This window comes from Pseudopodoces humilis, chromosome 16 (assembly GCF_049639895.1).
Source record: "Pseudopodoces humilis isolate 2021_Gansu_Grassland_sample_001 chromosome 16, ASM4963989v1, whole genome shotgun sequence".
Lineage (NCBI taxonomy): Eukaryota > Metazoa > Chordata > Aves > Passeriformes > Paridae > Pseudopodoces > Pseudopodoces humilis.
This window is the reverse complement of record NC_142215.1, coordinates 6,488,984-6,503,457: the sequence shown is the minus strand read 5'-3', so window position 1 is coordinate 6,503,457 and position 14,474 is coordinate 6,488,984. Positions and strand designations below refer to the sequence as shown.

The window sequence follows — 14,474 nt, the reverse complement described above, 5'->3', positions numbered from 1 at the left end:
ATCGAGCTGCAGTGTTCACAATTCTTTTATTTTCCACTTGAGCACAATATGGAATTAATTTATTGAGCCATGTGGAGGAGGAGCACTTGCAGGGAGACCACATCCAACACAGCCTTTGGAAACAATGGGAAGTACTGCAGGCAGAGTGCAGGGCATTTGGGAGGCTGTGTGAAATTTTGGTTTCATGAAATCAACATCTTCATGAGCACTGCTCTGACATCAGCTTTGCTGTCAGAACTGCCTCTAGCTGAACAAAATGACTGTCAGCATTTTGTTACAGGAAATATAGCAGGGGCATGTGTCCTGAGGAATGACATGGGAAATGTGTTTCTTCATTCTAAAGGTAACATGAGAATACATCCCACAGTGGAAGAGTAGGTGAAGAGAATTTTTGTTCTCTTAAACTCAAATGCAGATTTCCACTGTTTATTCCTTGTGAGAGGAGAGGAGGCAACACTGTCAGTGATGCTGGGGATGGGACATCATCTCTTGTGTCTGTCCAGGTACTCCCAGCTCATCAGCTACCACAAGAAATAATGAATCCCAAACACAGAGCCCAAGACATGCACATTATTTCACACAATTTTAATATAACTCTGTGTGATAATATAAGGATTCCTTCTGCAGTTTCAGAAAACAGGAGGAAGCAATCTAACAGCTCCCCAAAAGCAGATCACTGTCTCTGCTTTCCCACCCCTACCAGCTGTACCAGCTCTGGCATCTTCTGCAAGTCATATTAAAGTTCACACATAATGCTGCAAAGTAGTGGTGAGTTAAGGGCAGAATTTCAGAGAAGTGCTCCAGACTTCAAGCCAGACTGTTGATTGTTTACCAGCACTTTCACACCCACAAAACAGGATCACAGAAGAAAAGTTCAAATAGATAATGAGGAGGGCTTTGAACCCATATCCAGCACTTTGAGTATCAGACAACATGGAAGAAGGGTTGAGAAAAGGCCTCTGAGCTGCAATTTAAGCAACAGCTTCTCCTGGATGAAGATGCTGCTGATGGTCTGGCAGTCTCACCTGACTTCTCCAGGCAAAGCTGCTTTCAGTCAATGCACAAAAGTGACCATTTCACCAGCAGCCATATGCAAACATCACACAGATCTCATGAGCTACAGAATGTCTCTCTCAAGAGGAGCAAGCCAAGCAATCAGCCTCAGAATAATCAGACTGAGCAAAAGTCTGCACTGAGGTACGACAGAAGCCAGAAGCAGCAGGGAGCTTGCCAGGGGATGGTGCTGAGCTCAGCTGGCAGCTGCCAGACACCCATTTCCACAGAAGGGATGGCTTCTTGCATGATGCAGATCAGAGTTTGGGAAGTGGAGGATGAAAAGAACCTAAATCAAAGATCTGACTGACAAAAAACTTAAAAGATGAGGTCAAGCACAGTTTAGTGAGGAAAGTATTTTGCCTGGAGAATTAAAGCAGAGCCAGACAAGCTGCAATATACTACTCTCTAAAAAAATCAGTTTGTTCAGGCGCCCCAGCTGACTTTCTTAAAACCAACCAAGCAGCAGGTTCTTCCACAAGCAATGCAAGCAAATATTTTATTTGAAAAAGGTGCTCAGAGGCCTCCACTCATTCATTACTCAAAGACATTTTGAAGGTGGGGCAGAAAACTAGTTTGTCATTAAGAGGAAATCAAGTACCCAACAAATAAAAGACAAGAGGTTTATCAGATCCTCTCACCACAGAGGTGAACTAAACATCAAGGCTGGCTGTCCTCTTGCCTTAGGACTTTGATAGAAACAAAGACAGAGAATTTCATGAGAAATTCCCACATCAAAAGTATGTGTGGCATGTTCTACTTTTTCTGCTGGACTGACCTCAGATATTCAGTCATCTCAGTGGCCTTTGTCACCATAGATGCCACTAAGCAAACAAATTCTGCTTTAGTAGAAATGTAACTTAACCACAGCTGCCAAGCTCATGACGGCATCTCACTGTAGAACTATAAAGGTATTTCATTTTGTCCTTTTGTCCCCTTGGTAGAGATTTCTGAAGATCATTAATTGGAGAGAGTTCTGAAGAACATCAATCATATAGCACACAACAGTGCACAAGTGACACCTGAGATGGTTTCAGCCATGCTAAGAAGCCAGATGTGAGGCACACACAGGTACAACACCTCACTGCACTCAGGGACATGGGGAGCCACAGCACTTGGGACAGACACTGCTGCCACAAGCCTCAAAACTCTGTATGGAAAACTTTTTTCTTCAGTTCTTCAATTCTTCAATTCTTTAATATTAATTCAGAAGGGGAGGGGTTTAAAACATGAACATCAGAGGGTATTAAAATTATTTTTCTCAGGAATACACAGAGCACTTCAGTAGGGCATCATTCTATATGAACACATAAGCGGGGTAGGGGAGGGAATATTACAAGCATTATCCCTTTCTTCAGTTTTAGATTAAAGCAGGACGAACTGGGAAATTTTCAGGAGTAGTTCATTCATTAACAAAGGAGGACCCACTGTACCCAAACCCCAGGTTATATTAAGAGAGGGTCAATGCATTCTTTCTGAGGCTTTTGAAGTTCATAATTCATTAAGCTGCATAACATTTTGCCTTGGGAGTGGGAGCTCTCATCTCTATCAAAAAGTCTCCTTGAGAAACTCTGCAGGTTACACAGCTCCTAAGTGGCAGTTTAGACAAGAGACTCCATCCACAGACCTGATTAAAGACCAAAGTCAATGGCAGCATTTTTATCAATTAAGTGTTTGCCCTCTCATGCAATCACCAGTTATGACACATTTGGGTTTGTCACTCCAAATAACATGGGCACACCTTAGACAAACCATGCAGAGGAGGAGTGCTGTGATTTAAAACAAGTTTGTTCCTTTTAATCTAAAAAGAAAAAGGAAAAAAAGTTTGCAGCAATACATCATGCTTCTCCAGCTGCTAATCTTTTCCATTTCACACCCACTGATCATTATCACCATGAAAAAACATTCCCGTCTTAAAGGCAGATCTAAGGTTGTAACCTTGGCTGCAATCAAGAGTAGATGAGCTTAATGTTTCCCAATGTATTCCCTGCATGTCACCCCAGTGCTTTTCCAAAACATCCATACCCAAACACTGCTCTCAGGTCACTTTTCTAAAATCAAAGCCCCAAACCAACATTGATTTCAGAGATGTAGGAGATACGACTGAGTTACAAAAATGATCAATAATTCTATAGAGACCTCACAGCCACCAGAGGCTGAAATCAGAAGCCACACACATCACTTGAAGGGAGATTTTCAGGACATCATGCAGCTGAAGACACAACCTTGATTATTCCTTCGTGTGTACTCCATATTTATTAAAGTTTGGGTAGAAATAAGGACATGGCTTGTGAGCCTTGATCTTTTTGTAATTAAATCTCCTGCTGAATAATCTGCTGGACTCCCAGTCAAAGATAGTGTTTCCAAAAAGATCAACACTTCACAAACAAAACACTCTGCCATAGATGCTAGCAACAGTGGAGTTTAAGTGACTAATGCAAACAATTTAATCTATAAACAGAATTAATGATTCACAACAATAAAAAGGTCATCTAATAATAAACTTCCATTGTTTAGAGCATTGTTAATTGTTTTTTTTCATACCCCTAGATGATCTGGATATTCCAGTACAACAGTGACAAGAGCCAGGAAGTACCTTACAATGCTGAAGCTGAAATTTTGACTTTTGGTGGTATGGAGATACAACTTTTATAAAAAGATGACAATCACTGAGGTCACTGCAAGCACTTAAAAAAACAAACAAAACTGAAGTTCATGACTTCTCACCTCCCATCCTCCTGTTCCACCCCAGCCCTGCCAGCAAACAGAACAGCTTGGTCCTTCAGCTTTGAGAGCCTGGGCTCCCTGAGCACCAAGTCCCAGGCAGATCACAAATAAGGTCTGAAACCCTCATCCACTACTCTGTGCCCAGTAAGAATCCCCATACCAACAGGACGGCACTGAAATACAAGAGGGATGTGAGTAAAGTCAGTTTTGGATTTAATCCAGTGTCAATCAATAAAGATGTTCCCAACTGCAGTCTGAGGCAGATAACCAAAGGACTGCCTGGCCACATGCACTTTTTTTTGCAGCTGAAGAAATCAATGCATCTTAAAGAAGAGGGTTTGAACATTTTTATTTCAAATTCACCCCACAATATTCAGCCACAGGCTCTTCTAAATCCCACTGCCCTTTCTAAACACAATTCCATGCTGGCAAGCTGTAGGGCTGGGGGATCTGCCTGCCCTCCAGCCCACGTGAGCACCGGCACGGCGCTATCGCACCCGAGCTAAACTGGGGAACACTTCCCTGCCCTATCTCTCCTGGCACCCGCTCCTCAGCCCCATGACTGCGCTGCTGGGAGCAGCTCCCAGCTGCAGGGCCAGGGAGCTCCTTAAACAGCTCGTCAGAGGAGGTGCCAGCAGCTCTGGGTGACACATCCAATGCTCCTGGGGGACAGGAGCCAGCTGTTTGCAGAGCAACGGCTGAGCAGCTGTCCCAGTCCAAACCTGCAGCAAGGCTCAGCTCCAGTTCCTGGCAACCTCATCAACAAGGAAACAATCAGGCAAGGCATAAATGAGACACTGAATCACAAAACCACGACACTCATTATTACAGGATGTGTTTTCCACCTTATTTCTTAATCTTCACACTTACAGAGGCCAGTAATCTCATTACAGGCCGTGACCTCTCAGTGGTCCCAAGCTCTGCAGAGGCAGGACAGATGATTTTTACAGAAGAGGTAAATAAAAGTTCAAGCAGCCAAAAGAAAGTAGCAAGAAGGATACAACAGGTGGTCTTCCTTCCTTTTATGCACACTGATTTGGGTAATACAAGAATCTCTATCCCTCTATTGGTGTGTATGTGGAAATACCATTTTTTCCATCACCCAGAAAACTTTGGCCCCAAGTACACTGGACATCTCAGCTTCTCAAACCCCTCTTTTTAATTATGAAGTATTAATCTGGTAATTATCAGATAAGATAAAATAAGCTCTAGCTCTCTAACCAGCTTCCAGAAACTGGAGACATAATTTTTTACTTTCTCCTCCTAAAAGGAGCTCAGTAATGCTGCTGATGAAAACAGCATGATGATCTAATGGATCTTTCAGGATGAAACTCATGTCAGATTTAGTAAAATGATAAACAAAATTGCATAATCCTTAATCTAAGGTATTAGCTTAAAAGAGAAAAGAATATAAAATATGCAAAGGTGTCAAAAACAAAAGGGTCAAGTGTGGGAGAAGCATGTTCTCCTGAAAGTAGACAAACATAGGGAAATCCTCTGACATGTCAGTATTACCTGTTATTTCCAGTCATTTACAGATATGAAATTCCTTATGTAGGAATTAACAGGATACTGTTCTCAGTAATTTGAAAACAAGATCTAGGAGCCTATATGTGAAAAATGGAGTTGCCATCACACTAAAGAAAGAATGTGGTGAGGTTTTTTATTCACCTCCCAGCGGCCAGGCCACAAGACTGCTATGTCTTTCTTTAGAAAAGCAGAAATACCAGGAAGATACCCTTTTTTTGTGTTCTGCTGGCGCCTAACAACTCTCAGATAACTGTCAATTAGCAACACATGGAAAACAAAACTGATCTTAAAATGTACAAAGCATTTATACTGAGAGCAAACAGAAAGACTAAATCTTGATCTTTCAAATTTCCTCAAGCTACCAACAAATTTGTTTGTTTTGAAAGGGAGCTGATTTGTGTATACACCTGGCCAGGGGAGGAGGAGAGAAAAGGAAGTCACTGATGTATTAATAATGTAATTTATTTGCTCTGCAAAGAAATGCTATACCAAGTGCCATATAATCATTATTTTACACCAGGCCACATTTGACCTCAGCCCAGTTCTCTATCACGTGGGGATGAGGACTTCTAAGTGTACCACTTCAGTATTACATATTCAATAAAACCCCATACAAAACAGTGGGAAAATAAACTAATTCGGTTGATAAGCCTGAGAAAACAAAGCCTCAGATTAGCAAAGTCATACACTGTTCAAATGACATGAGAATAATTTTGTTCTGCAGTACACCATTCATGTGATTCTACTGCAGCAATTTCATCATATATTTGCACAGAAGTTCCATTCCCTCAATGTGCCCTAAGTTTAAATGAAGTTTCTTCAAAGTCAAGGTATATTCAGCAGACCTGAGATTTAACAAAATTCAGGCAACATTTAGTTTCAAAATTCAGGATATGGTGTACTCCTGGAAAGCCACTCTCACAAAATCAGGTCACACTATGTAGTATTTTAATCTTGCTTCAAGCACAGACTTCGGACAGTGGGTAGAGAATAAATTCCAATGCAAACTTCTAGCTGGTAATTAAAGGTAGGCAAAATTTAAAGCCTCCATGGCATTAATGGTCAATATGATCCATTATTCACAACATTCAACACCCTCCAAGATACAGGTCTATCACCAGTCCTGATTGTCTCTCCTTCCTTCCCCTAAAAAGCCGTATTTGCAAGCAATATTCCCTTCAAATTTTCCATCCTCCCATCCAGCTCTGCCCTGGCTGGCGAGGTCTGTGGGCAGGACCATGAGCTCCAGCAGCTCAGCCTGCTCCCAGCACGGCAAGGCAATGCAGGAAGCAAACAGTTACAGACCTGGCTGGCAGCTTTGGCACAGATTTACCACACGCTCACACACCCCCGCACATCCAGGTCTAATTTGACAGTGCCCATGTTCTCCAACAAAGCTGCTATTCAAGAGCCAGGGGAAGCTTGTTCCTTATTAATGGAGCCATGGAGGTTACGAGCTCTGAGAGGCTGACGTAAGCCATACCCTGCTGCAGCCCAGCCCTTTGCTGTCTCCAGCTCCCTGCCACGTTTTAAACTCCAAACAGAAAAATATTATCACAGTGAGCAAGCCCTGCACACTTGGCATGCCCTGTTTTCCACACAAGCAATTTCTTCTCACCACATCCAGTCACGAGCACAGCCATGCACCCCAGCACACTTTGGGGAGGAAAAACAAAAGTGGGGGGTACCTGCACAGAGACAGCATTACGTGCCTCAAAACCTACTTAAAAACCTACTTAAAACAGTGCTGGAAACCACAGGAGCTCTGTGACTTACCTGAGAGTGTTACCACTGAGCATTTGCAACTGAATTAATACAAATAAACTCCTTAGGGACCAAAGAGAAAAGAAGCAGCATCTCCAAAAAGCTGATGGGAAGTGTTTTTTGTGAATAGTAGGAGAGGAAAAGAAGTGTTTTAATTGGTACTCACATACAATGGAGCTTGCTGTGGATTAAGTTTCATGACCTCAGAACACTGAAACAAAAAAGAAAAAGCAAGTTTAAGCTATTTTTCATAAAATTGTAGGTACTTCTAAACCAGTTGCTTTAGCACTCACATATTCCTTTTTCCAATGAGCACTTTTTCTCTTCCCCTTCATGACCATCTCTGTTCATCTTTCCTCCTAGCAATCCTCTCTTCATATCTGCCTTTTATGACAATTATCATTCCTAAATTGAAACCCTTCCACCAATTCCTTCGTTCCCCCATGAAAAATAATTTATAAGTATTTGTAGTTCTCTCTGCTGCTCAAGAAATCTAACTACTACCTTGTCCAAGGTAATCTGGTGTAATTTTTTACGCCTTTCACTGGATTATTTGTTGAAAAAACATTTCAAAACTACATAGAAAATAAACTATCAAAAATGCTCTGAAGGAAAAACTTACAGAATATATGATGCTCACAGTTCTGCATTAGCATTTTTCATAATCAAATTCTACCATTACCCATTCTGCAAAAGCTATTTTAGTCAAGAATCTTTCCTCTTCCCAGTTTGTCCCTGAAATTTCTCTATAACCTGGTGAAAGTTTCTTATATTGAGCTTTGAATCAGCTGAACCAGAATTTCTCTTGCATTAGTTCCTCCACTCCAGCAGAAAATATTCACTCTAAACAAAAGCTCTAAGTTTTCATTTAATGTGTGTATTAAGAGATCCAGGATCCTAAGATGAAGGAATGCAAAACAATTAAAAATGGAATTTCTGCTGTTACTCATGTCTGCAGAACTGGTAATGCTCTGCAAATACTTCAAGCCCTTTGTAAAATAGATGAAATACCACTCTGCTTTTCACACAAAAAATGTGGGATCTTGTTCATACTTTGCTCCTTTCCAAATCCCACAGTTTGCCTTTAGTGAGACAGAAATTAAACCACAGTCTAAATTCTCTTAGCTGATTCCAGCTAGCCTTGCTCCCTCACATGCTCTTTTTATTTTACATGTTTTTGTGCCAGTTGCTTTAAAATACCAGAGCAACCTGCCAAGCTTGTGCATCAAAACAGCCCCTCTGCAAAAGGTCCTCTGAGGCAGCCAGTGGATGGACAAGTATTCTGTAAAAGTTTTAAATCCAGTCCAATTCATACCTATTTTCAACCTTGAGATTCCCTTTCACACAGCAAGAACACCCCAAAATGTTTATGCCTGATAGTTTTCACTGTATTTTCAGCTCTTAAAAAACTTACTGAGGAAAAGAAGGGATTAGTAGCACTAGCTGCCATTTGGGCAGGTGAGCTCCAACAACAGCTCTGCAAACAATATTCACTTGTGTCCTATACCATGCCTCTGGTAGTTCCAGTCCTCCTGAGGGCTCAAAATGAAAAAGACACAAAACCAAAAAATGCACAAACCCTGCTAATCTACCTCATGACCAACCTGAGCCTTTATCTCCTGTTCTGAACCTGGGTGTCCTGAACAGGAGCATAAAAACATGACCTAGACAAGAGCACTTATTGTATCTTATAGAAATCAAACCATGCTCAGAAAAAAAACCCAAGCTTTCAAGTTTACCTCACATATGGATTTTTGGAATTTCTCATTGCTATAGACTAATTCCTAGTGAATTCAAATTCATGACAGTTTTTGCTGGGTTCTTTTCTGGCAAGACAAGTGCACAGTAGCAGCAGTGAAATAAAGTGACACTGCTGAACACTGGGTCTTGTCAAAAAATTGTGGGAATACTTCCTGCAGGAAGATTTCCCCCCTGTTATCTTACTAGTTGGCCCTTACATCAGTCACTTAAAGTGACTCCTTGGTTCATAATGCACATGTCATTCCAATTTTTCTAAGGATGCAAACTTAATTTGCAAGGAGCCAGGCAGGTTTGGAAGATATTTTATCTTGTTAGGAAGTTCTTTGGCAAAAACACAGGAGAAAAACTGAGTGACAGATTAGCCTGAATGACTACTCTGCATCAACAAGGGACTAAATTTAGGTTTCTAGACAAGTGAATTTCTCCAACCAAAGGAAAGGCAGGGAGCAGCCTCTGAAAAACTTTAAAGACCTTTAATCCAGTAAGAGGAGAAAAAAACAAAAGGCAGATCATACTGGTCATAACCAAGCCAAGATACATAGGGATCCTAATACAGTCAACAAATCGGACTACTTCAAGCATAAAAATGAGGAGGGAAAAAAAAAAAAACAACAAGAAGCTAAACTTTGTTTTCTCCTGTTATTTAGAGGAGCACATCCTTCCAGCCAATGCCTGCTCGGAGCCCCAGAAAGCCATTTCTATCTTTTTTGGCCAGGAAGAACTTGCTGTACCAGATGCAGAAGAATGCAGTGAGAGTAACTGGCCCTACTGTGAGATCAGGATCTGGACTGCACATGAACTGCCTTGGAAGCCAAACTAACAAGAACAGGTAAATATAAATCCCACCTCCCTTGCCCAGCTCCCACCCAGCACCCCCATGGCAGCCCACAGATTCTGTACCAGTGGCAGCTGCCTGGACTTAAAACATTTATGGTATTTCTCACAAATATCTAAATCTTTTCAATTTCAGTGGCTGGGAGGTTTATCACAAGCTCCATATACATCCAGACAATTACACTGCAAGGTTTCTAGAATTATATTAGGTTTTCTACCTCAGGATAACACACTGAAATCCCTTGCATTTGCAAATTGGAAAGTAGGACATCAAATGAAAATCCAGGTTCAAACTCTTCAAGACAGCAGTAGTTTTAGACATTATAATGATCTGCAGATGCCAGTAAAATAAAAAGCTAATGGAGCCTCCTCAAAATGGGACAGATACCTTTCTGCTCTGTTAAGCACTGAAGAATTAATACAGTAAGTTTTATTAATGTCTCTTCTAGAGAACTTCTGTGTTATTTCACACAAAATTTCATGGATGAGGATAAATAACTGCTCTTCATTTCTCTGGCTATGGTAACATATGTCAGGGAAAGAAAGGAAGAACAATCATTTATTTGCTTTACTGTGGTTCCAAACCTCATCCAGAATTAGGGCCCCACTGGTTAGATGCTGTAAAAATGTCAGTGCAAACGAAGTTTCTGCCCTGAAGAGTTTACAAATAAGCACAGGCAGCAGGAAGGGATACAAACCCCATGTGCCAAAGCAATAAACCCTCTTCATCCACTACTCCCAGCTACCACTTAATTTGGCTACAATTAGGTGGTTTATTCTTCTAGGCATCATAGGCAAAGTGTGTATCGTGTGGACAAATCTGACAGGAAGGTCAACGTTCCTCCAGGCCAACCCATCCCACACACAATCTGTCAGGCTGAAGAACTTTGAATACCATGTAGACAGGAATGCCAAAATGCCTTTTCCATTTTCCCATCATATCCCCTTCAGGATTGCTCTTTTTGGCAATGGGCTTACATCAAATGCAGGTTTCACTGCCCAGCTTCTGTGAGCTCCCCAGCATCCACTCCTGGCTGCCTGGCTCCATATGAAGTGTATGTAAGAAAGGAAACACACTGACACTCTCAAGAGATGTCCATTAATGAATTTATATTGATTTTTATTTTTTTTATCAGAAAGAAGATCTACAGAATGGGCAGAAACAAAAACGATCACTCTTGCCTCCAACAACTGAGCAGAACTGCAACAACCAGGAGGATGAGGGGTATTTAATCCATGTGGCACAGCTGGGAAGGCCTACCTACCCCTTTCCCTTTCCTTCATGCACTAAATAAATTTCAATTGTAAATTCTTGAGTTTTTTCAAGCTTTTTGAGTTCAGTTTTTAGGTATTTTAAGTAAACTTCAGTTAGGCACATACTTCAAGTTTAAGCTTTGCTGAAATTTATCTGAATCTCAGCACCTGACCTTTTCATTTATCATTTTAACATTTGATTTTTAGAAACATTGATCCTTATTTGCAAAGCTTTACCCATGCACTCTCAGCTGTACCAAAGAGAAAAAACCAAACCCCGAAGAAAACCTAACCCAATCTTAACCATAAAGAGCTTGTGGTTGCAAGCAAGAAAGAACAGCCAAAAAACACATGAAGAATCTGATGGTTACAGATGGCATGGAAAGCATTGCAGTAGATAAACAGAAATGCACAGAAAGCAGGATGGCTTTCCAGCTGTGTGTGTCACAGCATCACTGGGATCAAAGCCAAAGGAGGATTCACTTTTTTTTTTTTAATGCAACAGAATTTACTTTTTACAGAATTGACATTCCATAACATTGGTCTGAAGAGACTAAACTTTGATTTCAAGGTTCTGGAGCAACACTTCACCAGGTAGCCAAACTACATATAGTCTATAGAATTTAGGAAAGCACTGTTGATGCTGGTTATCTGTAAGAGAGCAAGAGAAATAGAATTTATTTTATATATTTCTTTTAACAGGGGCACCAAAAACCCACACTGGGGCAACCTGCCTTATAGGCAACCCCAACCCTTTCGGCAAATAGCCCAGAAGTTGTAAAAGTGTTTAAAGAAATCCCAGGATTTCCTGGGAGCACACATTCACCTCCCTTGCTGAGCTGCATCGCTTCCTTCTATACGGCTACACTACAAAAAATAAAACCAAGATTCCAAAACCACATCACTTCTCATTCAACAAAGTACAGTGTCCTCAAGGGCACTCCTCCACACTCTGGTTGTACAAAATGTTAATTTATGAAGTACTTGGAAATATCAAGAAGATTGGGTTTCAGGCCCTACAGAGCTGCTGCTCTAAACTACACAAGATAAATAAAGATGGGGAAGTGGTAAGGGGAGCAGAGAGGAGACCAACTGCCCATATACAGAGGAATTCCTGCTGGAACCATGATTTCATGCAAGGAGAACTAAAATAGCAATGTCTTTCATAAGTTTATTGTTCTCCCCTAGTGTCAGGGGAATTGCTAAACTGGAATATTCCCCTTTTCTTCTGAGTGGTATATGACCTTTATTGTGTTGTATTACCCATCATCAGTCTCCTCATTTTTTTGTTATAACACAATTATTTGAAAAATTGCTGGTTTGTTTTTTTTTTTTCACCTGTGGCAAAAACTCTCAAAATGGAAAGACACAATGACTTGATATTGGTTTTATTACTTATATTTTCTTGTGTGGTCTTTTTCCTGGGTATATTCCTGCAAAGTTGAAACCTGCAGTAAGTTACTCTCACCTTGTGGTATCAGGCAAGACATGGGTTTGTTCACACACTCTGTTCCACAAGTTTCATTCAACACTGAATGAACACCAGAACTCACCATTCATAAAATGAATGGGCTTTCTAATCAGTGTACTACTGCCCCGTCCTTAGAACCCATGTGAAAGGAGACTGAAAAAAACCAGGACAAAACCTACAAACAGCTTTGACAGGAAAAATAAACCCACAGCTCAGCTCTTCAAGAATATGCATGGAGAAATTTGTATAAATAGACTAGCTGCAATTGCAGTGACTAAAATAAACCCTAAGACAAGTACCATAACACCAAATGCAGAACAACTGTCTCTGTAGCTCTAATAATGCATGATTTTGTATATCTGGTCAGAGATGGGAGGCTGAAAGCATTAGGAGAAGTAACCCATCCCAAATTTATTTAGCAGACACCCAGGGAAGTGATACCACCAGCAAAAGTCACTGACCCTGGAAAGGAGAGGAGGTGAGGAAACAAGAAACCACATCTCAAACACACAGCAGCAAACAAGTTGCCAGCATATTGCAGCACTGTGTTTAGTATCACAGCTGAGCCTAGAACTACAAAACTTCCAAATACTTGTGTACAATCATCTGAATTTATGTAACTCACTGAACATGATGTTTTCTCACTAAATGGATTGCTTAGGAATAAAAATACATCCTTCATACAGCATTTCCACAGGTGATGCTGCTTCCTAGCTGTGTCCTGTCTACAAACAAAAACATATGCTGCCATTCAACTACAGATGAAACAGGAGTTTCCTTCAGGTACAAGGGACGAGAAGGAGGTTTAAAAGATGTTTTGTGTTGGTCTGGCTCTACCATCACTGTCCTCCAAAAGCACAGAGCAAGCCAGCCTCAGGAAAACCAGACAAGACAGAGATTCTGTTACAGAAAGAGAAGAAACTTCACAAAAGTTTAGAAAAAAAGAATTTAAATAATATATATATAATTGCAAAATCTGCCTAAAATCTGTTGTATTTTTTCTTTACTGAGTTGGGAACCATAGTCCTGTGGCCTGAATACACAAGAGCCCACCAAGCAGCAGTGGGGGAGTTGTAGAGCTGAGCTATTGCAGAGGGGCTGGAGCCTCACTGCAACACAAGCTAACAGAGCGTCACTGATTTAATTGACTGATGATTTAATAAAATGCCCTGGATATAGATTAACTTGCTTTGCTTAATGTAGCTCAGCTTCCTGGCAGCAGGAACTGGCACAGCACTGTTCCTGGGCTGGGAGCTGGACTGCCCAGGGGCACCCACCCCCTGCTCACACCACTTGCTTCACCCAAACCTTTCCCATTACCTTTCCCAAAATAAAGAAGTGTAACACAAAGCTAAGATACAGGCAAGCAGATACACACACACATAAAAAAATAAGCTTAAGCCTTATCCATACTGTAGTAAGTCCCTAACTCAGCTCTGCCAGCCCTGTCTTACTCCAGAGAGTAATACCTAGCCAAATACCCTTAGTCTCAACATTAAGTTTCTTCTTTTGGACCATTTAAATCTCGTAATTGTCAAAAAAAATCATCAGCTGGATTACTTAATTCCTGCCCAAATCTTGGGAAGATATGAAGCAGTGGAGGGTTAACAAAAGCAGCACTTTCCCCATGAAGTGGAAGGCAGAGATCCCTCTCAAGTGTTTCCCTGCTCCATCCCTTCGCCTATTAGTAGGTACAAAAAACTAACCTATAAAACTCAAACCACAGCAGCTATCTCTTTACAGTTCATATGCCCAATTTCAAATTAAGAAAGATACTGTAAAAGCTGCAAAAACAGAGAGTAAAAAAGGATTATTAGCCAGCTCTAATTATACAAACTGATCTCATCTTCTTGTCATAAGCCTCTTTCCTGTTTCCGGAATCTATTTGTGCTACAGAAAGACCAGCCTTTTGTAAATGTCCATGGGTCATCAACACAGGGTGATTAATTTCCCATTTTACAGTACACACATACTGTCAAGCAATTCACTTGTAATCCAATATAACCCTGCCCTCACTTGTAAATTTTTTCCTCTAACATATTACAAAAGACAAACAGTACTTAAGATACCGATTTGTAAA

General features: G+C 40.9%; 1 protein-coding gene across 10 annotated transcripts in view; it reads right to left on the bottom strand.

Annotated features, from left to right (window-relative positions):
* Positions 1-14,474, bottom strand: part of AKAP13 (A-kinase anchoring protein 13) — a 207,071-nt gene that overhangs the window by 142,701 nt on the left and 49,896 nt on the right. For all 10 annotated transcript variants that reach the window (XM_088063289.1, XM_088063290.1, XM_088063288.1 and 7 more), the window contains one exon: positions 7,241-7,285. In XM_088063289.1, coding sequence (XP_087919415.1) covers positions 7,241-7,273 — 33 coding nt within the window. In that variant the 5' untranslated portion in view covers positions 7,274-7,285. The remainder of the gene's footprint in view (positions 1-7,240; positions 7,286-14,474) is intronic.